The sequence below is a fragment of the Hordeum vulgare genome, chromosome 5H (genome assembly GCF_904849725.1).
Source record: "Hordeum vulgare subsp. vulgare chromosome 5H, MorexV3_pseudomolecules_assembly, whole genome shotgun sequence".
NCBI classification, from domain to species: domain Eukaryota; kingdom Viridiplantae; phylum Streptophyta; class Magnoliopsida; order Poales; family Poaceae; genus Hordeum; species Hordeum vulgare.
The window spans coordinates 490,752,648-490,779,638 of NC_058522.1; the positions used below are offsets into that span (position 1 = coordinate 490,752,648).

The following is a 26,991-nucleotide window of genomic DNA, read 5'->3' on the forward strand; positions in this document are numbered from 1 at the left end:
ATAGTTTTTTCTTCTTCTTTTGGTCTTATTTTTTGTGAGGTTTTTCTACGAGATATTTTTGTGAGGGTTTCATAGGAGGAGGATTAACTTTTTTGCATTTGCTATTAATAGTCGGAGGTTGCAGGTACAGGTGTAATGTTGTGGGGCAGCAAAATCTCGAAGGAGGTGGCGGCTCAGACAGGGCGAGACATCGTGACGACAATGCTAGCCATATGTGATGGAAGACAACGGTTAGGGCAGTGCCGGAGGCCTGGTCGACAAGGCAGGAGAAAGACAATGTGGATGAGGAAGGAGAAGGATGACATGTAGCACGACCGGAACTGAAAAAAGTCAGTCGTGTGGAAGAAAGTCAGTCCCTTAATTTTCAACAAGACTACTAAATGTATTTACATTTTTGTTGTGCAGGGTTTGTAGGAGGAGGATTAAATTTCTGTATTTGCTATTAAAATAGTTAAGCCGCGTTTGGATTGATTGTAAAGTGATACTACAAATGTATCAATTTTATAAATGTAATTTACAGGGTTAGCCTCCGGCCGGAAACAATACAGACTTCTGAAGGCTTGTATTTTTTATGCATGTATCGACGGGGAAAACGGTAATCCAAGCACAGCCTTAAAGGTTGGCGGATACGGACGTGGCGTTGTGGGGGAGGCAGCATCTCGGAGGAGGAGGCGGCAGGGCAAGACACCATGACGGCGATGCTGGCCATACAAGGCCGGCCTTGGGCCAGGGCAGTAGGGGCGACGGCCCGGGGCCCAGCCTAAGTAGGGGCCCCGTCCTAGTGTTGCAGCCTACAGCCTGGAATTGGTCCAAATAAAAAAGAAAAGCCTGTAGGCAGCTAGACCATCTTCAGCAGAAGCCCAACTGCCAAGAGGCCTGAAGGCACGCACGCACAAGGGCACACGGACGAACGGCTGCTCGTCTGCACACCGGTTCGTTTTCTCCCACATATCGGCTGATAGGGCGACTGCGTATATGTGACAGTGGCTGTCCCCGGATGCTAGGGCATAGGGCGCGGCAAGGAATAGCAGGAAACAAAGGTAAATGTCTAGATGAATTTTTCTTTAAGCCCTCTATCTTAATCTAATGATTAATCTATATTCTTCTTTTTACAACAGTAGTGACCTTGAGTATAGTTCGATTGTCTGTTGTTGCCGACTTGGTCCTGGACTTCTTGTTTCGTTGATACTGAATTTGGATAGCTGCAGCCTAAAGATCACATATCGTCACTGATTTACTGCAACCTTCAGCCCTCAGATATCTTCATTCCTTTTCTTGGAAACATGCTGCCAAAAAACATTCATCTGGTTCCAATAAAAGAAGAAAGAGGAGAAAAACAACTAAGGTTATTGAAACTCAGAAGGGAGCTCATTTAAAAAAACACAGAAGGGAGCTATGTATAAATTTGCTGGGAGGAATGATACTACTCATAATCTGGATTAATTAGATGGCAATGGTGTTGAAGGACAATAACCTGCTGAGAATGAGACCATAATTAAGAAAAACAATACCCACGAGACTCCTAAAATTTGAGTGGTCGTGAGAATCCTCCAAGAATTTTTCCTCCAAGCCATTGGGCCCATTCATTTGAGTTCGCCCCGAGGCCTCCGAAACTCCAGGACCGGCGCTGTGGCCATATAAAGTGATCTGAGACAATGGTTAGGCCAGTGCCGGAGGGCTGGTCGACGGGGCAGGAGAAAGACAATAACGACGAGGAAGGAGAAGGACAAACGTGGCACGGTCGACTGAAACTGAAACAAATTCAGTCACGTTGAAGATAGTCGGCCCCTTAATTTTTAACAAGACTACAAAGCAGGGTGCCTCTCTTATATTTTCTATAAAGATACATAAGCTTTGCGTATTCGTGAAAAGAGAAACAAGATTACAAAACGTATCCATATTTTCCCGGTACAGGTATTCTCGTCGTGCAGAGCAGTTCGCGGAAAACAAACACACGTGCAAGGAGTGTTAAAAAAAACCACGTGCAGGGATACATGTGAGCGTCTCATGTTTTCTCATCGGACGTACGACTTGTGGGGCCGAGCAGCCGGCCGGAGCTCGCCGCCGGCGAGGAAGCCGGAGTACCAGCGAGCCGAGCTCCTCAGGTACCTCGTCCTCGCGGCGTCGCCCATGTCGACGCCGCACAGGCCGAAGCGCAGCCGGTAGCCGAAGAGGAACTCGAACACGTCCAAGAACGACCACACGAAGTATCCCCGCGCGTTCGACCCGTTCCTGCAACACGGTTTTCAGAAGGGAAACAAAAGAAGCAGAGGATGAAGACGACGGAGAAGCCGCGTGCGCACCGTATGGACAGGTACAGGGTCTCCAGGTAATCCTGCAGGAATTCCGTTCTGTCCTCGTCGTCGTCGTCCTTGCTCGGGGCGTCTGCGTATCCTGAACCAAGAAAGAACAGCATCACGGTGATACTTGACGCGTCCACGGATCATGAGGAATTCAGACGTTCGTGTCATTCTGCTAACTGAATCTGTGAGAACTGAGATGATACCGTTTTCATGGATCCACACGGGGGGGTTCCCGTAGTTTAGTTTCAGGTGCTCCAGCAGCTTCCTCAGAGACCACGGAGCGGTTTCCACCTTACCCTGCACACGTTCCATCAAAGAGCATCACGGATGGAAGACGAGGAAATGCGCCGAAACGATCTCCTGTGCAATATGCTTCGCTAATCGTTATACCGTGGTTATGTCTGCTGCTGGATCTGCATTATCAGGAGAACAACATCAACACACGTTGGCAAGTCAGATCAATCCGCCCTGCAGTCTGCAGAAACCTCCTATTCTGAATGGTAATGATCAAACTCTAGTGTTGTTCAGGGCTCATTACTTTGGACGGCTGCATCGACGTAGTAGTCCCTGGGTTCCTGACCGGAGCTGGTGTCGATAGATCGCACACGCATGATGAGGTAGTGGTTGAAGCCGATGAAGTCGAACGATCCACGCACCTTGCCCGACTCCGGTGCCGGTAGAGCCGGCAATCGACCGCCTACCCTGCTCCTCATCACCGGAGGGTAGTCTCCATACACCAACGGATGCATGAACCTGTCTCATAAGGTAGTGGTGCTACTGTCAACTTTCTGATGTTGCTGTTTTCATCTTCTAAATCAACAGGAATACAATAGCAGCACTAACCATCCTATGTGGAAGTCATTCATCCTCATGGCAGCAGCTGCATCCTGAGTCGTGTTAGAAGCAGGCTCATGCCACCAGCCCAGCAGAGTGATCCCTATCTGGCCTCCCTGCGCTGCCTACATGATGATCATTTCAAAACCCATGGTCAATCAACCTTAACCTGCCATGTGTTGTGTGGCATGCATCAGAGACAGCAAGAGAGTGTGACAGCCAAAGAGACCTTGTACTTCTCTCTGTACAGGGACACTGCCGAAGCGTGTGCAAGCAGGAGATGATGAGCTGCTATGTACGGCTCGGTCGAAGAATTCCCTCCGGCGCAGTCTGCGCCGAACGGATAGGAGCAGCGGCGCGGAGGTTGAGAGCCGTTGTCGTAGCCGCCGATCGGCTCTATGTTTGGCTCGTTGACGGTTACCCAGTGCTTCACTCTGTCGCCGAAGCTCTTGAAGCACACGTTCGCGTAAGCGGTGTAATCTTCTCTGAAACACATGTTAGAAGGTTAGAACAGCTAAAGAATTGGTTCCTCATCTGATCTTTCTTTCATGGTCATGTAAGTATGTAACACGTTTTGTCGAATTAGCATTTCTGGCAGTTACATGAATCTGGGGCTCAGTAGTCCACCGTACTCATCCTGCAGGACCTGAGGAAGATCAAAATGGTAGATGGTGACATGAGGCTGAATTCCTATAAAAAAAATGACAGAACAAGTAGTTGGATTAGCCCATATTTGAGAGAACAAAATTATTTGTACAATTCAATCTGACATAAAAAAAAAGGAGAGGGAGGTAACAATTTGTGTACCATATAGTATCAGCTCATCTATCAAATTGTTGTAGTATTCCAAGCCTTTTGGGTTTATCTGTCGTCTTCCATCTACACAATTTGGTACCGAGTATCAGAATTTTTCAGAAAAGGTATTATGCTCTACTTTAGTTGCACACTTGTACACCACTAGTGCCTACCAGGAATAAGCCGGGGCCAAGAAATGGAGAATCTGTACGCGTCCAGACCCATCTTGTGCATAAGCTTTACGTCTTCCTGAGATCAAAGGATTTTCTTATGTTGGAAACCAAAGAACCCGACGAACTTTATTAACATGCACTCTGTCTGAACTCTGAATTCTTTCAGAAATTTTTTGAATGAATTCTTTCAGAAAATTTCAGAGACAGCAACTGTATTTGACTCACGCACAATTAGTTATGTTCTTACCTTGTAAAGATGGTACTGGTCTGCTGAAACATCTCCGGTGGACCCGTCAGACGAGTGGCCTGTCATCGCAAACTTAGAACTCTGAATTCACCCCCCAAGATTTAGACAGTAAATTGTTAAGGGGCCTTCTGCTGATTGCTGAAAAAGCGTGAGTCCATGGTCTCTGCACGGACCTTGGTGGGTGAAGGTGTCCCAGATGCTGGGCTTCCTCCCGTCCTCTGCAGCCGCGCCTTCCACCTGACGTTTGTCAAGGAGTTTCAGCTCCTCAGACGGTGCAGAAACAAGGGTGTGGTATGGATGGATATGCATGCAGTACACCGCAAGAGCAAGGCAGTACCTGGTAGGCGGAGGTGCCTGCGCCCAAGACAAACCCCTCGGGGAAGTCATGGCGGGTGAGCGCCGAGGCGTGTCTCGGCGCCGAGACAGCGGCCAAGAGCATAATGGCGACGGCGACGGGGAATGGGGAAACCATGGGCATGAGTGCCTGCAGCTCTGCTGATGAAGGCAAGGCGAGGCAAGTCGCTTCTTCTTGGACGGGGTGTGGAGCGTGCGAGTGGGATGATGTGTCCTGCCCCTCATTTGTCCGTCCGTCGCGCGGATGGTGCGCGGCGGTGGCGCTGTCGTGGGAGATCTTTCACCGGACCCCCTACTCGGCCCGTCATCTGTTCGGACACTTCTGTGACGCCGACTCGGCCAGACCTCTCGTGCTCCGTTCATATATACCATTGAAAGAAGTAGATTAGTTTACAATGTCTCATTAATAGCACGCTACTCCTTTTTTTTTCAGGAAAAAGGAAGTTTATTAAGATGTCACAGTGTACAGTCGAGAGGCCACAAACCCTCAATACAAGGTGGAACCGAACGCAATCACACAGCTGTAGTTCGTTCAGAACGGTTATAATTGACCAACCGATCGGCAACTCTATTCTGAGTGCGATAAATTTTCTGAGGTACAAACTCCCTATTACTCATCAACTCCTTAATCTCTCGGACCAAATGACCATAAGTTGAGCAAGTTAAAGCATTGCTCGATAGGCTCGCTAAGGCTTCCGAAGAATCCGACTGGACGACGACTGGAAGATCCGTGTGTTGGATTGCCAAGGCCATACCTTGCATGAGTGCATGAATTTCAGCTTCCATGGCATCGTTGCAATAAAACAGGACCCGGTATGCAGCAAAAATGATCTGTCCCTCATGATCTCGCAGAACCATACCGGCGGCCGCCGAGCTATCTGACTCCTGAAATGATCCATCAACTGACAGAGCAGCATATCCTGGACTCGGCGCCGACCAAGGCAAGGAAGGAGCCTCCCTCCTGGGCAGAACTATCTGAGTTGCCGAAGATGGCATTTTACCTTTCAGAATTTCATCCACCGAATAACGTCCTGCTAAATTAATTGATTTATAATAACTGTCCAGGAATTCCACCGTAGAAGAAACTCGCGGTATCTCCTTACCATGAGTTTGGTCATTGCGTAGCTGCCAAATGCGCCATACTAGCATGGTAATCATGTCACGCACATCATCCGAACACCTGTATAAGAGGTGCATAAGCCATTCCCTACCATTATCAACTAGGATATCATCAGGAGGTAGGGGCCATCTTGTACGCATATTCAGCCAAACCTCTCTCGCATGAATGCATGCGATCAAAGCATGATATGTACCTTCCTCCTGCAGACCACAAAGTTGACACGTTGAACTTGTGGATATACGTCGCAACACTTTACATTGTTGTGTCGGTAGCACTCCAGAAACAATTTTCCAAGCAGTTATCTTCATCTTCTGCGGACCGAGGATTGCCAAACACAGTTCCAAAGAGAGCAAGACCCATTTGCCGCCGCACTTGAGGCCCCTCCAGAAAAAGTTGTGTCATGATCGCATGTGGCTAATTTGTAAGCACTATTTACTGAAAATATTCCACTCTTTTCTGGGAACCATGAAATGAAATCAGAACGCTGCCTTGGAGAGGTGCGTATCTTGAGAATATGTAATACATCCATCTCCCAAAAGTATTCACGAAGACGATCAGCCCTCCATGCCCCATTGGCGTCCAGGAAATCTGAAACACGGTTCAAACGACAATTGCCCTTCGGGGTGACTGGACGGAAGGAGGACGGCCGCGGAATCCAGGGATCACGCCAAGTACGAATGTGCTCCCCGTCACCCACCCGCCATATAACTCCTTTTTTCAACAATTCCAACCCATGCAATATACCTTTCCACACTGCAGAACCAGTGTTTGGAAACACAGTGTCCAACAACTGACCATGAGGGTGATACTTTGCCTTCAATAATCTCGCACATAGGCTGTCAGGAGAATCAATAAGTCTCCAAGCTTGCTTAGCCAGCAACGCTTGGTTGAAAGCTCTCATATCTCTGAAGCCCATACCCCCCATGGATTTAGGAAGTCTCATTCTGTCCCAACTCATCCATGCCATTTTCTGTTGGAATTGTGCCCTAGAGGCAATAATAAATATAGTTATTATTATTATAATTCCTGTATCAAGATAATCGTTTATTATCCATGCTATAATTGTATTGAATGAAGACTCATTTACATGTGTGGATACATAGACAAAACACTGTCCCTAGCAAGCCTCTAGTTGGCTAGCCAGTTGATCAAAGATAGTCAGTGTCTTCTGATTATGAACAAGGTGTTGTTGCTTGATAACTGAATCACGTCATTAGGAGAATCACGTGATGGACTAGACCCAAACTAATAGACGTAGCATGTTGATCGTGTCATTTTGTTGCTACCGTTTTCTGTGGGTCAAGTATTTGTTCCTATGACCATGAGATCATATAACTCACTAACACCGGAGGAATACTCTGTGTGTATCAAACGTCGCAACGTAACTGGGTGACTATAAAGATGCTCTACAGGTATCTCCGAAGGTGTTCATTGAGTTAGTATGGATCGAGACTGGGATTTGTCACTCCGTGTGATGGAGAGGTATCTCGGGGCCCACTCGGTAATACAACATCACACACAAGCCTTGCAAGCAATGTGACTTAGTGTAAGTTGCGGGATCTTGTATTACGGAACGAGTAAAGAGACTTGCCGGTAAACGAGATTGAAATAGGTATGCGGATACTGACGATCGAATCTCGGGCAAGTAACATACCGAAGGACAAAGGGAATGACATACGGGATTATATGAATCCTTGTCACTGAGGTTCAAACGATAAGATCTTCGTAGAATATGTAGGATCCAATATGGGCATCCAGGTCCCGCTATTGGATATTGACCGAGGAGTCTCTCGGGTCATGTCTACATAGTTCTCGAACCCGCAGGGTCTGCACACTTAAGGTTCGACATTGTTTTATGCGTATTTGAGTTATATGGTTGGTTACCGAATGTTGTTCGGAGTCCCGGATGAGATCACGGACGTCACGAGGGTTTCCGGAATGGTCCGGAAACGAAGATTGATATATAGGATGACCTCATTTGATTACCGGAAGGTTTTCGGAGTTACCGGGAATGTACCAGGAATGACGAATGGGTTCCGGGAGTTCACCGGGGGGGGCAACCCACCCCGGGGAAGCCCATAGGCCTTGGGGGTGGCACACCAGCCCTTAGTGGGCTGGTGGGACAGCCCAAGAAGGCCCTATGCACCATAGGAAGAAAATCAAAGAGAAAAGAAAAAAAAAGAGGAGGTGGGAAAGGGAAGAAGGACTCCACCCACCAAACCAAGTTGGACTCGGTTTGGGGGGGGAGACCTTCCCCCCTTGGCTCGGCCGACCCCCTTGGGGGCAAGGCTCCTCCTCTTCCCCCTATATATACGGAGGTTTTAGGGCTGATTTGAGACGACTTTTACACGGCAGCCCGACCACATACCTCCACGGTTTTTCCTCTAGATCGCGTTTCTGCAGAGCTTGGGCGGAGCCGTGCTGAGACAAGATCATCACCAACCTCCGGAGCGCCGTCACGCTGCCGGAGAACTCTTCTACCTCTCCGTCTCTCTTGCTGGATCAAGAAGGACGAGATCATCGTCGAGCTGTATGTGTGCTGAACGCGGAGGTGCCGTCCGTTCGGCACTAGATCGTGGGACTGATCGCGGGACGGTTCGCGGGGCGGATCGAGGGACGTGAGCACGTTCCACTACATCAACCGCGTTCACTAACGCTTCTGCTGTACGGTCTACAAGGGTACGTAGATCACACATCCCCTCTCGTACATCACCATGATAGGTCTTCGTGCGCGTAGGAAAATTTTTGTTTCCCATGCGACGTTCCCAACAGTGGCATCATGAGCTAGGTTCATGCGTAGATGTCTTCTCGAGTAGAACACAAAAGTTTTTGTGGGCGGTGATGTGCGTTTTGCTGCCCTCCTTAGTCTTTTCTTGATTCCGCGGTATTGTTGGATTGAAGCGGCTTGGACCGACATTACTCGTACGCTTACGAGAGACTGGTTTCATCGCTACGAGTAACCCCGTTGCTCAAAGATGACTGGCAAGTGTCAGTTTCTCCAACTTTAGTTGAATCGGATTTGACCGAGGAGGTCCTTGGATGAGGTTAAATAGCAACTCATATATCTCCGTTGTGGTGTTTGCGTAAGTAAGATGCGATCCTACTAGATACCCATTGTCACCACGTAAAACATGCAACAACAAAATTAGAGGACGTCTAACTTGTTTTTGCAGGGTATGCTTGTGATGTGATATGGCCAACGATGTGATTTGATATACTGGATGTATGAGATGATCATGTTGTAATAGATAATATCGACTTGCACGTCGATGGTACGGCAACCGGCAGGAGCCATAGGGTTGTCTTCATACTAACGTTTGTGCTTGCAGATGCGTTTACTATTTTGCTAGGATGTAGCTTTAGTAGTAATAGCATGAGTAGCACGACAACCCCGATGGCGACACGTTGATAGAGATCATGGTGCGGCGCCGGTGACAAGAAGATCGTGCCGGTGCTTTGGTGATGGAGATTAAGGAGCACGTGATGATGGCCATATCATGTCACTTATGAATTGCATGTGATGTTAATCCTTTTATGCACCTTATTTTGCTTAGAACGACGGTAGCATTATGAGGTGATCTCTCACTAAAATTTCAAGACGAAATTGTGTTGTCCCCGACTGTGCACCGTTGCTACAGTTCGTCGTTTCGAGACACCACGTGATGATCGGGTGTGATAGACTCAACGTTCACATACAATGGGTGCAAAAAGTTGCGCACGCGGAACACTCGGGTTAAGCTTGACAAGCCTAGCATGTGCAGACATGGCCTCGGAACACATGAGACCGAAAGGTCGATCATGAATCATATAGATGATATGATTAGGATAGGGATGCTTACCACTGAAACTATGCTCAACTCACGTGATGATCGGACTTGAGCTAGTGTAAGTGGATCATGAACCACTCAAATGACTAGAGAGATGTACTTTTTGAGTGGGAGTTTAGCGAATAATTTGATTAAGTTAAACTCTAATTATCTTGAACATAGTCTAAGTCCACTTGAATATATTTGTGTTGTAGATCATGGCTCACGCGACAGTCACCCTGAATTTTAATACGTTCCTAGAGAAAGCTAAGTTGAAAGATGATGGAAGCAACTTTGTAGACTGGGCTCATAATATTAAGCTAATCTTACAAGCTGGGAAGAAGGATTATGTCCTTAATGCTGCGCTAGGAGATGAACCACCCGCTACGGCTGATCAGGATGTTAAGAACGCTTGGTTAGCACGTAAGGAGGACTACTGAGTAGTTCAATGTGCAGTCTTGTATGGCTTAGAACCGGGACTTCAACGTCGCTTTAAGCGTCATGGAGCATTTGAGATGTTCCAGGAGTTGAAGTTTATCTTTCAGAAGAACGCCCGGATCGAGAGGTATGAGACCTCCGATAAATTCTATGCTTGCAAGATGGAGGAGAACTCGTCTGTCAGTGAACATGTGCTCAAAATGTCTGGGTACTCAAACCGTCTAGCTGAGCTGGGGATTGAACTCCCGCAAGAGGCTATCACTGACAGAATCCTTCAATCACTGCCGCCAAGCTATAAAGGCTTTGTGTTGAACTACAAAATGCAAGGGATGAACAAGTCTCCCAGCGAGTTGTTTGCCATGCTGAAAGTCGCAGAGTCTGAACTCCGTAAAGAGCATCAAGTGTTGATGGTGAATAAGACCACTAGTTTCAAGAGAAACGGCAAAGGCAAGAAAGGTAATTCAAAGAAGAGCGGCAAGCCTGTTGCCAATCCGACGAAGAAACCCAAAGCTGAAACTAAGCCTGAAACAGAGTGTTACTAGTGCAAGGGTATGGGTCACTGGAAGCGCAATTGCCCCAAGTATCTGGCAGATAAGAAGGCGGCCAAAGAAAAATCAAGTATATTTGATATACATGTTATTGATGTGTACTTAACCGGCTCTCGTAGTAGTGCCTGGGTATTCGATATCGGTTTTGTTGCTCATATTTGCAACTCGAAACAGGAACTGCGGAATAGACGAAGGCTGGCGAAAGATGAAGTGACGATGCGCGTAGGAAATGGTTCCAAGGTTGATGCAATCGCCGTCGGCACAGTTTCACTTCAGTTACCATCAGGATTAGTTATGAACTTGAATCATTGTTATTTAGTGCCTGCGTTGAGCATGAACATTATATCTGGATCTTGTTTATTGCGAGACGGTTACTCTTTTAAGTCAGAGAATAATGGTTGTTCTATTTCTATGAGTAACATCTTTTATGGTCATGCACCCAATGTGAGAGGATTGTTCATATTGAATCTTGATAGCGATACACACATACATAACATTGAGACCAAAAGAGTTAGAGTTAACAATGATAGCGCCATATTTTTGCGGCACTGCCGCTTAGGACATATTGGTGTAAAGCGCATGAAGAAACTCCATACCGATGGACTTTTGGAGTCACTTGACTTTGATTCACTTGACACGTGCGAACCATGCCTCATGGGCAAGATGACTAAAACTCCGTTCTCCGGAACAATGGAGCGTGCAAGTGACTTGTTGGAAATCATACATACTGATGTGTGTGGTCCGATGAGCGTAGAGGCACGCGGCGGATATCGTTATTTTCTCACCTTCACTGACGATTTGAGTAGATATGGTTATGTCTACTTAATGAAGCACAAGTCTGAAACATTTGAAAAGTTCAAGCAATTTCAGAGTGAAGTTGAAAATCATCGTAACAAGAAGATCAAGTTCCTACGGTCTGATCGTGGGGGTGAATATCTGAGTTTCGAGTTTGGTGCTCACTTAAGACAATGTGGAATTGTTTCACAGTTGACACCGCCTGGAACACCACAGCGTAATGGTGTGTCCGAACGTCGTAATCGTACTTTATTAGAGATGGTGCGATCTATGATGTCTCTTACCGATTTTCCGTTATCGTTTTGGGGTTATGCATTAGAAACAGCTGCATTCACTTTAAATAGGGCACCATCAAAATCCATTGTGATGACACCATACGAACTGTGGTATGGCAAAAGGCCAAAGTTGTCGTTTCTTAAAGTTTGGGGATGTGATGCTTATGTCAAAAAGCTTCAGCCTGAAAAGCTGGAACCCAAAGCGGAAAAGTGCGTCTTCATAGGTTACCCAAAAGAAACAGTTGGGTACACCTTCTATCTCAAATCCGAGGGCAAAGTGTTTGTTGCTAAAAACGGAGCTTTTCTCGAGAAGGAGTTTCTCTCGAGAGAATTGAGTGGGAGGAAGATAGAACTTGACGAGGTTGTCGAACCTCTCATCCCTCTGGATGGTGGCGCAGGGCAAGGGGAAACCTGTGTCGTTGCGACGCCGGTTGAGGAGGAAGTTAATGATGATGATCATGAAACTCCGGTTCAAGTTTCTGTCGAACCACGCAGGTCGACGAGACCACGTGCTGCTCCAGAGTGGTACGGTAATCCCGTCTTATCAATCATGTTGTTGGACAACAATGAACCTGCAAATTATGAAGAAGCAATGGTGGGCCCAGATTCCAACAAATGGCTAGAAGCCATGAAGTCCGAGATAGGATCCATGTATGAGAACAAAGTGTGGACTTTGGAAGTACTGCCTGAGGGCCGCAAGGCTATTCAGAACAAATGGATCTTTAAGAGGAAGATGGACGCTGACGACAATGTGACCGTTTATAAAGCTCGACTTGTGGCAAAGGGTTTTTCACAAGTTCAAGGAGTTGACTACAATGAGACATTCTCACCCGTAGCGATGCTTAAGTCCGTCAGAATCATGTTAGCAATAGCTACATTTTTCGATTATGAAATCTGGCAGATGGATGTCAAAACGGCATTCCTTAACGGTTTCCTTAAGGAAGAATTGTATATGATGCAACCCGAAGGTTTTGTCGATCCTAAGAATGCTAACAAGGTGTGCAAGCTCCAGCGATCCATTTATGGACTGGTGCAAGCATCTCGGAGTTGGAACAAACGCTTTGATGAGGTGACCAAAGCATTTGGGTTTATACAAGTGGTTGGAGAATCCTGTATTTACAAGAAAGTGAGTGGGAGCTCTGTGGCGTTTCTAATATTATATGTGGATGACATATTGCTGATTGGAAACAACGTAGAGTTTTTGGAGAGCATAAAGGATTACTTGAATAAAAGTTTCTCTATGAAGGACCTAGGAGAAGCTGCTTACATTCTAGGCATTAAGATCTACACGGATAGATCAAAACGCCTGATAGGACTTTCACAAAGCACATACCTTGATAAAGTTTTGAAGAGGTTCAAAATGGAACAGTCCAAGAAAGGGTTGTTGCCAGTTTTACAAGGTACGAGATTGAGTAAGACTCAGTGCCCAGCAACTGATGAGGATAGAGAGCATATGCGCACCGTCCCCTATGCTTCAGCCATAGGTTCTATCATGTATGCAATGTTGTGCACTAGACCGGACGTTAGCCTGGCCATAAGTATGGCAGGTAGGTTCCAGAGTAATCCAGGAGTGGATCACTGGACAGCGGTCAAGAATATCCTGAAGTACCTGAAAAGGACTAAGGAGATGTTTCTCGTGTATGGAGGTGACGAAGAGCTCGCCGTAAAAGGTTACGTCGATGCAAGCTTTGACACAGATCCGGACGACTCTAAGTCGCAAACCGGATACGTATTTATTCTTAATAGGGGTGCGATAAGCTGGTGCAGTTCCAACCAAAGCGTCGTAGCAGATTCTACATGTGAAGCGGGGTACATGGTTGGCTCGGAGGCAGCTAAGGAGGGTGTCTGGATGAAGCAATTCATGACGGATCTTGGAGTGGTGCCAAGCGCACTGAATCCAATAACCTTGTTCTGTGACAACACGGGTGCCATTGCCTTAGCAAAGGAACCACGGTTTCACAAGAAGTCCAGACACATCAAACGACGCTTCAACCTCATCCGCGACTACGTCGAAGGGGAGGAAGTAAATATATGCAAAGTGAACACGGATCTGAATGTAGCAGACCCGCTGACTAAACCTCTTCCACGGGCAAAGCATGATCAACACCAGAACTGTATGGGTGTTAGATTTATTACAATGTAATTCACATGATGATGTGAGGGCTAGATTATTGACTCTAGTGCAAGTGGGAGACTGTTGGAATTATGCCCTAGAGGCAATAATAAATATAGTTATTATTATTATAATTCCTGTATCAAGATAATCGTTTATTATCCATGCTATAATTGTATTGAATGAAGACTCATTTACATGTGTGGATACATAGACAAAACACTGTCCCTAGCAAGCCTCTAGTTGGCTAGTCAGTTGATCAAAGATAGTCAGTGTCTTCTGATTATGGACAAGGTGTTGTTGCTTGATAAGTGGATCACGTCATTAGGAGAATCACGTGATGGACTAGACCCAAACTAATAGACGTAGCATGTTGATCGTGTCATTTTGTTGCTACTGTTTTCTGCGTGTCAAGTATTTGTTCCTATGACCATGAGATCATATAACTCACTAACACCGGAGGGATACTTTGTGTGTATCAAACGTCGCAACGTAACTGAGTGACTATAAAGATGCTCTACAGGTATCTCCGAAGGTGTTCGTTGAGTTAGTATGGATCGAGACTGGGATTTGTCACTCCGTGTGACGGAGAGGTATCTCGGGGCCCACTCGGTAATACAACATCACACACAAGCCTTGCAAGCAATGTGACTTAGTGTAAGTTGCGGGACCTTGTATTACGGAACGAGTAAAGAGACTTGTCGGTAAACTAGATTGAAATAGGTATGCGGATACTGACGATCGAATCTCGGGCAAGTAACATACCGAAGGACAAAGGGAATGACATACGGGATTATATGAATCCTTGTCACTGAGGTTCAAACGATAAGATCTTCGTAGAATATGTAGGATCCAATATGGGCATCCAGGTCCCGCTATTGGATATTGACCGAGGAGTCTCTCGGGTCATGTCTACATAGTTCTCGAACCCGCAGGGTCTGCACACTTAAGGTTCGACGTTGTTTTATGCGTATTTGAGTTATATGGTTGGTTACCGAATGTTGTTCGGAGTCCCGGATGAGATCACGGACGTCACGAGGGTTTCCGGAATGGTCCGGAAACGAAGATTGATATATAGGATGACCTCATTTGATTACCGGAAGGTTTTCGGAGTTACCGGGAATGTACCGGGAATGACGAATGGGTTCCGGGAGTTCACCGGGGGGGCAACCCACCCCGGGGAAGCCCATAGGCCTTGGGGGTGGCACACCAGCCCTTAGTGGGCTGGTGGGACAGCCCAAGAAGGCCCTATGCGCCATAGGAAGAAAATCAAAGAGAAAAGAAAAGAAAAAAGGAGGAGGTGGGAAAGGGAAGAAGGACTCCACCCACCAAACCAAGTTGGACTCGGTTTGGGGGGGAGACCTTCCCCCCTTGGCTCGGCCGACCCCCTTGGGGCTCCTTGAGCCCCAAGGCAAGGCTCCCCCTCTTCCCCCTATATATACGGAGGTTTTAGGTCTGATTTGAGACGACTTTTACACGGCAGCCCGACCACATACCTCCACGGTTTTTCCTCTAGATCGCGTTTCTGCGAAGCTCGGGCGGAGCCCTGCTGAGACAAGATCATCACCAACCTCCGGAGCGCCGTCACGCTGCCGGAGAACTCTTCTACCTCTCCGTCTCTCTTGCTGGATCAAGAAGGCCGAGATCATCGTCGAGCTGTATGTGTGCTGAACGCGGAGGTGCCGTCCGTTCGGCACTAGATCGTGGGACTGATCGCGGGACGGTTCGCGGGGCGGATCGAGGGACGTGAGGACGTTCCACTACATCAACCACGCTCACTAACGCTTCTGCTATACGGTCTACAAGGGTACATAGATCACACATCCCCTCTCGTAGATGGACATCACCATGATAGGTCTTCGTGCGCGTAGGAAAATTTTTGTTTCCCATGCGACGTTCCCAACATTTTCTTCTTACCATTCTCTACTCCCCACCAATATTGGCGCATCATGCGAATGAGCTCATCGCAAACCGAGGCAGGGAGCTTGAACACACTCATAACATATGCAGGAATAGCTTAAGCGACGGATTTAATTAAGACTTCTTTGTTACTTGACGACATATATTGTTCACTCCAATCGATTAGTCTCTTCCTTAGACGTTCTTGAACGGTTTCAAATTTGCCTTTGTGCATTCTTCCTTCCGGTACTGGTAGTCCCAAGTATTTAAGCTCAAACACTTCCTGAGTTATCTCCAACACACTCTTAATAACAGTAACAACAGATGGCAAGCAATGATCTGAAAAAAGAATGGAACACTTCGAGGGATTTATCAACTGGCCCGTGGCCGACGCGAAGGTGTTCAACAAACCTTTAACCAGTACCGCCTGCTGTTCTGTTGCATGGAAGAATAAGAGTGAATCATCCGCAAAAAGTAGATGAGAAATTTCAGGTGCCCCACGACAAATTTTCACCCCTTGCAGACCGTCCTCCCTCATAGATTTACTGATCAAAGCAGAAAGGGCATCAGCAACAAATAAGAATAGAAAGGGGGACAATGGGTCACCTTGTCGGAGCCCCCTCGAGGGGGAAAATGACTCCAATAACTTGCCATTAAACTTCACTGAATATTTGACAGAAGTAACACAAGCCATTACTCGTGAGATCCAAGTTTGTGAGAAACCCCATCTCATAAGGGCCATCTCTATAAAATCCCAATCCACACGATCATAAGCCTTCGAGAGATCCAGCTTATAAGCGCACAAGGCCGGTGAATTCTCCGTCATAGACTGAATATGGTGTATATATTCGAAGGCAATGATAGAATTATCAGAGATGAGTCTCCCTGGAATGAAAGCACTCTGATTCTCTGATATAAGTTCAGTAAGAAACGGGCGTAATCTGTTCACCAAGCACTTTGATACAATCTTATACACCACATTGCATAAACTAATTGGTCGAAAGTCCTTCAGTTCCTTTGGATGTGTAACTTTAGAAATCAACACAATAGATGTGTCGTTTACACCCTCCGGCATATTCCTTGTGTTAAAAAACTCTTGCACTGCTACAGTAATTTCAGGTTTGAGTACAGACCAATTACGTTGATAGAAACGAGCAGGGAGTCCATCACAACCAGGGGCCTTCAAGGGGCCAATTTGAAAGAGCGCATCAGATATTTCTTGCTTCGAAAATGGCTTGCACAGAGCCTCATTCATCTCCAAAGTAACTTTTGGGATTATGCACTCAAGAACCTCAGTTGCAACCAGAGTAGGGTCCTTGGTATAGACCTCCTTAAAATAGGAGGACGCCATCCTCTCCATCTCCGTGGGCACGGAACACCAGGAACCATCCGCTTTCATCAAGCGTTGGATGTGGTTTCACCGAGCTCTCTGTTGGAAATATGCCCTAGAGGCAATAATAAATTAGTTATTATTATATTTCTTAGTTCATGATAATCGTTTATTATCCAAGCTATAATTGTATTGATTGGAAACACAATACTTGTGTGGATACATAGACAAAACACTGTCCCTAGTAAGCCTCTAGTTGACTAGCTCGTTGATAAAAGATGGTCAAGGTTTCCTGGCCATAGGCAAGTGTTGTCACTTGATAACGGGATCACATCATTAGGAGAATCATGTGATGGACTAGACCCAAACTAATAGACGTAGCATGTTGATCGTGTCATTTTGTTGCTACTGTTTTCTGTGTGTCAAGTATTTGTTCCTATGACCATGAGATCATATAACTCACGGACACCGGAGGAATGCTTTGTGTGTATCAAACGTCGCAACGTAACTGGGTGACTATAAAGATGCTCTACAGGTATCTCCGAAGGTGTTCGTTGAGTTAGTATAGATCGAGACTGGGATTTGTCACTCCGTGTGACGGAGAGGTATCTCGGGGCCCACTCGGTAATACAACATCACACACAAGCCTTGCAAGCAATGTAACTTAATGTAAGTTGCGGGATCTTGTATTACGGAACGAGTAAAGAGACTTGCCGGTAAACGAGATTGAAATAGGTATGCGGATACTAACGATCGAATCTCGGGCAAGTAACATACCGAAGGACAAAGGGAATGACATACGGGATTATATGAATCCTTGGCACTGAGGTTCAAACGATAAGATCTTCGTAGAATATGTAGGATCCAATATGGGCATCCAGGTCCCGCTATTGGATATTGACCGAGGAGTCTCTCGGGTCATGTCTACATAGTTCTCGAACCCGCAGGGTCTGCACACTTAAGGTTCGACGTTGTTTTATGCGTATTTGAGTTATATGGTTGGTTACCGAATGTTGTTCGGAGTCCCGGATGAGATCACGGACGTCACGAGGGTTTCCGGAATGGTCCGAAAACGAAGATTGATATATAGGATGACCTCATTTGGTTACCGGAAGGTTTTCGTGCATTACCGGAAAAGTTTCGGGCTCATCGGTAGTGTACCGGGAGTGCCGGGAGGGGTGCCGGGGACCATCGGGAGGGGTGTCACGCCCCAAGGGGTATCATGGGCTATAGGAAGATATAAACCAGCCCCTAGTGGGCTGGAATAAGTTCCCACTAAGGCCCATAAGGTTTGAGAAGGAAAAAACACAAGGTGGAAAGAGTTTCCAAGTGGGAAGGTGGAATCCTACTCCAAGTAGGATTGGAGTAGGACTCCTCCACCTCCAATTTCGGCCAAACCTTTAGGTTTTGAGGCTGCCTCCTCCCCTCCCTCCCACCTATATATACGGAGGTTTTAGGGCTGATTTGAGACGACTTTTCCACGGCAGCCCGACCACATACCTCCACGGTTTTTCCTCTAGATCGCGTTTCTGCAGAGCTCGGGCGGAGCCCTGCTGAGACAAGGTCATCACCAACCTCCGGAGCGCCGTCACGCTGCCGGAGAACTCTTCTACCTCTCTGTCTCTCTTGCTGGATCAAGAAGGCCGAGATCATCGTCGAGCTGTACGTGTGCTGAACGCGGAGGTGCCGTCCGTTCGGTACTAGATCGTGGGACTGATCGCGGGATTGTTCGCGGGGCGGATCGAGGGACGTGAGGACGTTCCACTACATCAACCGCGTTCACTAACGCTTCTACTGTACGATCTACAAGGGTACGTAGATCACTCATCCCCTCTCGTACATGGACATCACCATGATAGGTCTTCGTGCGCGTAGGAAAATTTTTGTTTCCCATGCGACGTTCCCCAACAGTGGCATCATGAGCTAGGTTCATGCGTAGATGTCTTCTCGAGTAGAACACAAAAGTTTTTGTGGGCGGTGATGTGCGTTTTGCTGCCCTCCTTAGTCTTTTCTTGATTCCGCGGTATTGTTGGATTGAAGCGGCTTGGACCGACATTACTCGTACGCTTACGAGAGACTGGTTTCATCGCTACGAGTAACCCCGTTGCTCAAAGATGACTGGCAAGTGTCAGTTTCTCCAACTTTAGTTGAATCGGATTTGACCGAGGAGGTCCTTGGATGAGGTTAAATAGCAACTCATATATCTCCGTTGTGGTGTTTGCGTAAGTAATATGCGATCCTACTAGATACCCATGGTCACCACGTAAAACATGCAACAACAAAATTAGAGGACGTCTAACTTGTTTTTGCAGGGTATGCTTGTGATGTGATATGGCCAACGATGTGATGTGATATATTGGATGTATGAGATGATCATGTTGTAATAGATAATATCGACTTGCACGTCGATGGTACGGCAACCGGCAGGAGCCATAGGGTTGTCTTTATACTAACGTTTGTGCTTGCAGATGCGTTTACTATTTTGCTAGGACGTAGCTTTAGTAGTAATAGCATGAGTAGCACGACAACCCCGATGGCGACACGTTGATGGAGATCATGATGATGGAGATCATGGTGTGACGCCGGTGACAAGAAGATCGTGCCGGTGCTTTGGTGATGGAGATCAAGAAGCACGTGATGATGGCCATATCATGTCACTTATAAATTGCATGTGATGTTAATCCTTTTATGCACCTTATTTTGCTTAGAACGACGGTAGCATTATGAGGTGATCTCTCACTAAAATTTCAAGACGAAATTGTGTTCTCCCCGACTGTGCACCGTTGCTACAGTTCGTCGTTTCGAGACACCACGTGATGATCGGGTGTGATAGACTCAACGTTCACATACAACGGGTGCAAAACAGTTGCGCACGCGGAACACTCGGGTTAAGCTTGACGAGCCTAGCATGTGCAGACATGGCCTCGGAACACATGAGACCGAAAGGTCGAGCATGAATCGTATAGTTGATATGATTAGCACAGAGATGCTTACCACTGAAACTATTCTCGACTCACGTGATGATCGGACTTGAGATAGTGGATTTGGATCATGTACCACTCAATTGACTAGAGAGATGTACTTTTTGAGTGGGAGTTCTTAAGTAATATGATTAATTGAACTAATTGTCATGAACATAGTCTAATGGTCTTTGCGAATTACGATGTAGCTTGCGCTATAGCTCTACTATTTTATATGTTCCTAGAGAAAATTTAGTTGAAAGTTGATAGTAGCAAACTTTGCAGACTGAGTCTGTAAAACCGAGGATTGTCCTCGTTGCTGCACAGAAGGCTTATGTCCTTAATGCACCACTTGGTGTGTTGCACCTCGAGCGTCGTCTGTGGATGCTGTGAACATCCGACATACACGTTTCTGATGACTACACGATAGTTCAGTACAAAAATACTTAATGGCTTAGAAGCAAGGCGCCGAAAACGTTGTAAAACGTCACGGAACATAAGTGATGTTCTAAAGAGATGAAATTGTGATTTCATGCTTGTGCCCTTGTTAAGAGGTACGAGACCTCCGACAAGATTCTTTGTCCCCAAAGCACAGGAGAAAAGGCTCAATCGTTGAGCATGTGCTCAGATTGTCTGAGTACGACAATCGCTTGAATCAAGTGGGAGTTAATATTCCAGATGAGATAGTGATAGTTCTCCAAAGTCACTGCCACCAAGCTGTGAGAGCTTCGTGATGAACTATAACATATCAAGGATACATACAATGATCCTTGAGCGATTCGCGATGTTTGACACTGCGAAAGTAGAAATCAAGAAGGAGCATCAATAGTTGATGGTTTGTAAAACCACTAAGTTTCAAGAAAGGCAAGGGCTAGAAGGGATACTTCGTGAAACGGCAAAACAGTTGCTGCACTACTGAAGAGACCCAAGATTAAACCCAAACCCGAGACTAAGTGCTTCTGTAATGAGGGGAACAATCACTGAGGTGGAGCAACTCAAGATACTTGGTAGATAAGAAGGCTGGAAAAAGTCGAAAGAAGTGTATTTGATATACATGATGTTGATGTGTACTTTACTAGTACTCCTAGTAGCACGAGGGTATTGGATACCGGTTCGGTTGCTAAGTGATTAGTGACGCGAAATGAAAGCTACGGCATAAACGGAGACTAGCTAAAGGCGAGGTGACGATACGTGTTGGAAGTGTTACCAAGATTGATATGATCAAACGTCGCACGCTCCCTCTACCATCGGGATTGATGTTAAACCTAAATAATTGTTATTTGGTGCTTGCGTTAAGCATGAACATGATTGGATCGTGTTTATTGCAATACAATTATTCATTTAAAGAGAATAATGGTTACTCTATTTTCTTGAATAATCACCTTCAATGGTTTATTGAATCTCGATCGTAGTGTTACACATGTTCATGATATTGGTGCCAAAAGATACGAGTTGATGATGATAGTACCACTTACTTGTGGCACTGCCGCTTGAGTCATGTTAGTATAAATTGCATGAAGAGGCTCCATGCTGATGGATCTTTGTACTCACCTGATTTCGAATCACTAGTGACATGCGAATCATACCACATGAGCAAGGCCTTGTTTTCATTGAGATGAAATAAGATAGTAACTTGTTGGAAGTGATACATTTTGATGTATGCAGTCCAATGGGTGCTGAGGCACGCAGTGGATATCATTATGTTCTTACTTCACTGACGATTTGAGTAGATACAAGAGTATTTACTTAATGAATCACAAGTCTAAAATGTTGAAAAGTTCAATTCCGTTTCAGAGTGAAGTTCGTCGTAACAAGAGGATAAATTGTCTACGATATGATCATGGAAATGAATATCTGAGTTACGAGTTTTGGTACACAGTTAAGACAACGTGGAAATTGTTTCGCAGTTCATGCCACCTGGAACATCATAGTGTGATGATGTGTCTGAACGTCATAGCCACGCACTATTTGGTATGGTGCATACTATGATGTCTCTTATCGAATTACCACTATCATTTATGGCTTATGCATTAGAGACAACCGCACTCACTTTAAATAGGGCACCGCGTATTTCCGTTGAGATGACATAGTATAGACTAAGGTTTAGAGAAATCTAAACTGTCGTTTCTTGAAAGTTTGGGCTTTCGACACTTATGTGAAAAAGTTTCAGTCTGATAAGCTCGAACCCAAAGCGGATAAATGCATCTTCATAGGATATCCAAAACAGTTGGGTACATCTCCTATCTCAGATCCGAAAGCAAAGTGTTTGTTTCTAGAAACGGATCCTTTCTCGAGGAAAGGTTTCTCTCGAAAGAATTGAGTGGGAGGGTAGTAGAACTTGATGAGGTTATTGAACCATCACTTCAACCAGTGTGTAGCAGGGCGCAGGAAGTTGTTCATGTGGCGCCTACACCAATTGAAGTGGAAGCTGATGATGATGATCATTGAGCTTCGAATCAAGTTACTACAAACCTCGTAGGTCGACAAGGTCGCGTACTGCTGCAGAGTAGTACGGTAACCCTGTCTTGGAGGTCATGTTGTTGAGCAACAGTGAACCTACGAGTTATGGAGAAAGCGATGGTGGGCCCAGATTCCGACAAATGGCTGGAAGCCATGAAATCCGAGAGAGGATCCATGTGTGAAAACAAAGTGTAGACTTTGGTAGAACTACTTGATGGTCATAGGACTATTGAGTAAAAATGGATCTTTAAAAGAAGACAGACGATGTTGGTGATAAGTCACTATTAAGAAAAGCTCGACTTGTCACAAAGATGTTTTCGATAAGATCAAACGGTTGACTATGATGAGACTTTCTCACTCGTAGCGATGCTAAAAGTCTGCTAGAATTATGTTAGTTGTTGATGCATTATTTATGAAATATTGCACGTAGGATGTCAAAACATTGTTTTCTCGACGGTTTCCTTGAGCAAACATTGTATGTGATACAACCAGAAGGTTTTGTCAATCCTAAAGATACTAGCAAGTATGCAAGCTCCAGTGATCCTTCAATGGACTGGTGCAAGCATCTCGGAGTTGGAATATACACTTTGATGAGATGATCAAAGATTTTGGGTTTATACAAGGTTTATGAGAAACTTGTATTTCCAAAGAAGTGAGTGGGAGCACTATAGAATTTCTGATAGGTATATGTGGTTGACATATTGTGGATCAGAAGTGATGTAGAATTTCTGTAAAGCATACAAGGTTGTTTGAAAGAAGTTTTCAAAGGAGTACCTGGATTACGCTACTTGAACGTTGAGCATCAAAAATCTATGGAGATAGATCAAAAGCGCTTAATAGAAGTTTCAACAAGATGCATGCCTTGACAAGTTTTTGAAAGAGTTCAAAATAGACCAGAAAAGAAGGAGTTCTTGGTTGCGTTGTGAGGTGTGAATTTGAGTAAGACTCAAAACACGACCACGGCAGAATAAAGAGAATAGACGAAGGTCGTCTTCTATGCCTTAGCCGTAGAATCTAAAGTATGCCATGCTGTGTACCGCACCTGAAGTGTGCCTTGACTCAAAGTATGTTGAGAGGTACAGAGAGTGATCCATGATTGAATCACTAGCAGCGGTCGAAATTTATCCTTAGTAACTAATGGACTAAGGAATTTTTCTCGATTATGGAGGTGGTTAAAGAGTTTGTCGTAAAGGGTTACGTCAATGCAAGCTTTGACACTAATTCGGATAACTATGAGTAGTGAAACGGATTCGTATAGTAGAGTAGATATTTGGAGCATTTCCGAATAGCACGTAGTAGCAGCATCTATAAGATGACATAAAGATTTGTAAAGAACGCACGAATCTGAAAGTTTCAGAACCGTTGACTAAAACCTCTCTCACGAGCAAGACGTGATCAGACCCCATAACTATATGGGTGTTGGATTCGTTGGAATCACATGGTGATGTGAACTAGATTATTGACTCTAGTGCAAGTGGGAGACTGTTGGAAATATGCCCTAGAGGCAATAATAAATTAGTTATTATTATATTTTTAGTTCATGATAATCGTTTATTATCCATGCTATAATTGTATTGATTGGAAACACAATACTTGTGTGGATACATAGACAAAACACTGTCCCTAGTAAGCCTCTAGTTGACTAGCTCGTTGATAAAAGATGGTCAAGGTTTCCTGGCCATAGGCAAGTGTTGTCACTTGATAATGGGATCACATCATTAGGAGAATCATGTGATGGACTAGACCCAAACTAATAGATGTAGCATGTTGATCGTGTCATTTTGTTGCTACTGTTTTCTGCGTGTCAAGTATTTGTTCCTATGACCATGAGATCATATAACTCACGGACACCGGAGGAATGCTTTGTGTGTATCAAACGTCGCAACGTAACTGGGTGACTATAAAGATGCTCTACAGGTATCTCCGAAGGTGTTCGTTGAGTTAGTATAGATCGAGACTGGGATTTGTCACTCCGTGTGACGGAGAGGTATCTCGGGGCCCACTCGGTAATACAACATCACACACAAGCCTTGCAAGCAATGTAACTTAATGTAAGTTGCGGGATCTTGTATTACGGAACGAATAAAGAGACTTGCCGGTAAACGAGATTGAAATAGGTATGCGGATACTAACGATCGAATCTCGGGCAAGTAACATACCGAAGGACAAAGGGAATGACATACGGGATTATATGAATCCTTGGCACTGAGGTTCAAACGATAAGATCTTCGTAGAATATGTAGGATCCAATATGGGCATCCAGGTCCCGCTATTGGATATTGCCGAGGAGTCTCTCGGGTCATGTCTACATAGTTCTCGAACCCGCAGGGTCTGCACACTTAAGGTTCGACGTTGTTTTATACGTATTTGAGTTATATGGTTGGTTACCGAATGTTGTTCGGAGTCCCGGATGAGATCACGGACGTCACGAGGGTTTCCGGAATGGTCCGGAAACGAAGATTGATATATAGGATGACCTCATTTGGTTACCGGAAGGTTTTCGTGTATTACCGGAAAAGTTTCGGGCTCATCGGTAGTGTACCGGGAGTGCCGGGAGGGGTGCCGGGGACCATCGGGAGGGGTGTCACGCCCCAAGGGGTCTCATGGGCTATGGGAAGATATAAACCAGCCCCTAGTGGGCTGGAATAAGTTCCCACTAAGGCCCATAAGGTTTGAGAAGGAAAAAACACAAGGTGGAAAGAGTTTCCAAGTGGGAAGGTGGAATCCTACTCCAAGTAGGATTGGAGTAGGACTCCTCCACCTCAATTTCGGCCAAACCTTTAGGTTTTGAGGCTGCCTCCTCCCCTCCCTCCCACCTATATATACGGAGGTTTTAGGGCTGATTTGAGACGACTTTTCCACGGCAGCCCGACCACATACCTCCACGGTTTTTCCTCTAGATCGCGTTTCTGCAGAGCTCGGGCGGAGCCCTGCTGAGACAAGGTCATCACCAACCTCCGGAGCGCCGTCACGCTGCCGGAGAACTCTTCTACCTCTCCGTCTCTCTTGCTAGATCAAGAAGGCCGAGATCATCGTCGAGCTGTACGTGTGCTGAACGCGGAGGTGCCGTCCGTTCGGTACTAGATCGTGGGACTGATCGCGGGATTGTTCGCGGGGCAGATCGAGGGACGTGAGGACGTTCCACTACATCAACCGCGTTCACTAACGCTTCTGCTGTACGATCTACAAGGGTACGTAGATCACTCATCCCCTCTCGTAGATGGACATCACCATGATAGGTCTTCGTGCGCGTAGGAAAATTTTTGTTTCCCATGCGACGTTCCCCAACACTCTCCACACAGCCCGCCGGTGTAAGTACTGGGTATTTCGTTCACCCTCCTTCAACCATGTGATACGTGATCGCTGCAGCCACAACATTTCCTCTCTGTATAATAGCTCATCTAGCTGATTCATTTTCGCCTGAACTTGAGCACGATCAGCGCTAGAAACCTGCAGGTCTGCAAGCTGAGAACGTAGCTGCTCTATCTCCTTTAGAACGTTACCAAAATTTGCCAAACTCCATTGCTTTAAATCCGCCAATAGTTTCTTGAGTGCTGCTGCTACCGAGCTCAGATTCCCGTTCGGTTTACTAGCAACCCAAGACTTTGCAATCACCTCCGGAAGCGCATGATGCCTCTCCCACATTATCTCATATCTTGGGCTCGCACACCCCCTTCGGTTTCCTTGAACCCGCTCAAGCTGCACCAGGAGCGGGCTATGGTCCGAACATGATGAGGCAAGGTGAAAAACCTTAGCAGCTGGAAATAACTCTCTCCAAGATTCATCCGCACAAGCACGATCAAGGCGCACTTGCACATTGCGATTGCCATCCTGCCCATTACTGTATGTGTAGGGGATACCACTAAACCCAAGATCATCAAGCTCGCATAGCATTAGGCAGTCTCTGGAGGCTGCCATCTGTGACTCAGACCGCATCGTCCTCGAGAGATGCTCGTGCTGACATAACGCCTCATTGTAATCACCACATACAAACCAAGGATCCGGGGATGTGGCCCGTAAACTGGTTAAGTGATCCCACATATTTTGCCTGTTCTCAACTCTCGGTTCCCCGTAAACAAAAGTTCCTCTCCACAAAGTACCAGCACCATTATCTGACACAGAAACATCAATGTATCTATTGCAAGAATCCAAGACGGTAACAGAGAGGGATTCGTCCCAAAAGAGCGCCAAACCTCCACTTCGACCATCACTGCAAACACCTTGGAAACCCTTCAGACCAAGTCTCCATCTCAGCTTCTCAACTTTATTCGATGCTTGCCTGGTTTCGCAAAGGAAAACAAGCTTGGGGTTATTGGCTTTTGAGAGGGCCACAAGCTCACGAACTGTCCGGCGGTTCCCCCCACCCCCGCAGTTCCATGCTAAAATATTCATTGCGTCCGGTGGTCCATCCCGAGGGAGGCCGCCGATATCTCTTTTGTTTCAACTTCCGCTGACATCTTTGCCCGTTTGCTATTGTTGCTACTTGTAGGAGAACTAGTCTCCTTCAGGTCCATCCCCGTGCCATCCGTGATAGCCAGTAG

At 46.0% G+C, this 26,991-nt stretch overlaps 1 protein-coding gene and 1 long non-coding RNA gene across 3 annotated transcripts; one reads left to right on the forward strand and one right to left on the reverse strand.

Annotated features, from left to right (window-relative positions):
* Positions 1–1,793: 1,793 nt before the first annotated feature.
* On the reverse strand, positions 1,794–4,945 carry LOC123399851 (beta-glucosidase 32-like). Of its 2 annotated transcripts, none has more exons than XM_045094233.1 (13): positions 4,690–4,945; positions 4,526–4,589; positions 4,353–4,411; positions 4,106–4,181; positions 3,945–4,016; positions 3,740–3,827; positions 3,367–3,622; positions 3,147–3,262; positions 2,842–3,056; positions 2,694–2,716; positions 2,507–2,600; positions 2,304–2,394; positions 1,794–2,232 (listed from the first exon to the last, which is right to left on the reverse strand). In XM_045094233.1, the coding sequence occupies exons 1-13, from the start codon at positions 4,828–4,830 to the stop codon at positions 2,016–2,018; spliced, it is 1,512 nt and encodes a 503-aa protein (XP_044950168.1). In that variant the 5' UTR covers positions 4,831–4,945; the 3' UTR covers positions 1,794–2,015. The 2 variants fall into 2 exon arrangements, with proteins under 2 accessions (XP_044950168.1, XP_044950169.1); XM_045094234.1 differs by having other exon boundaries at positions 4,353–4,433; positions 4,690–4,719.
* On the forward strand, positions 3,608–26,460 carry LOC123399852. The gene is made up of 3 exons (XR_006610442.1): positions 3,608–3,693; positions 11,070–11,073; positions 26,449–26,460. It is a non-coding gene; the product is annotated as an uncharacterized LOC123399852 (long non-coding RNA).
* The last annotated feature ends 531 nt before the right edge of the window (positions 26,461–26,991 follow it).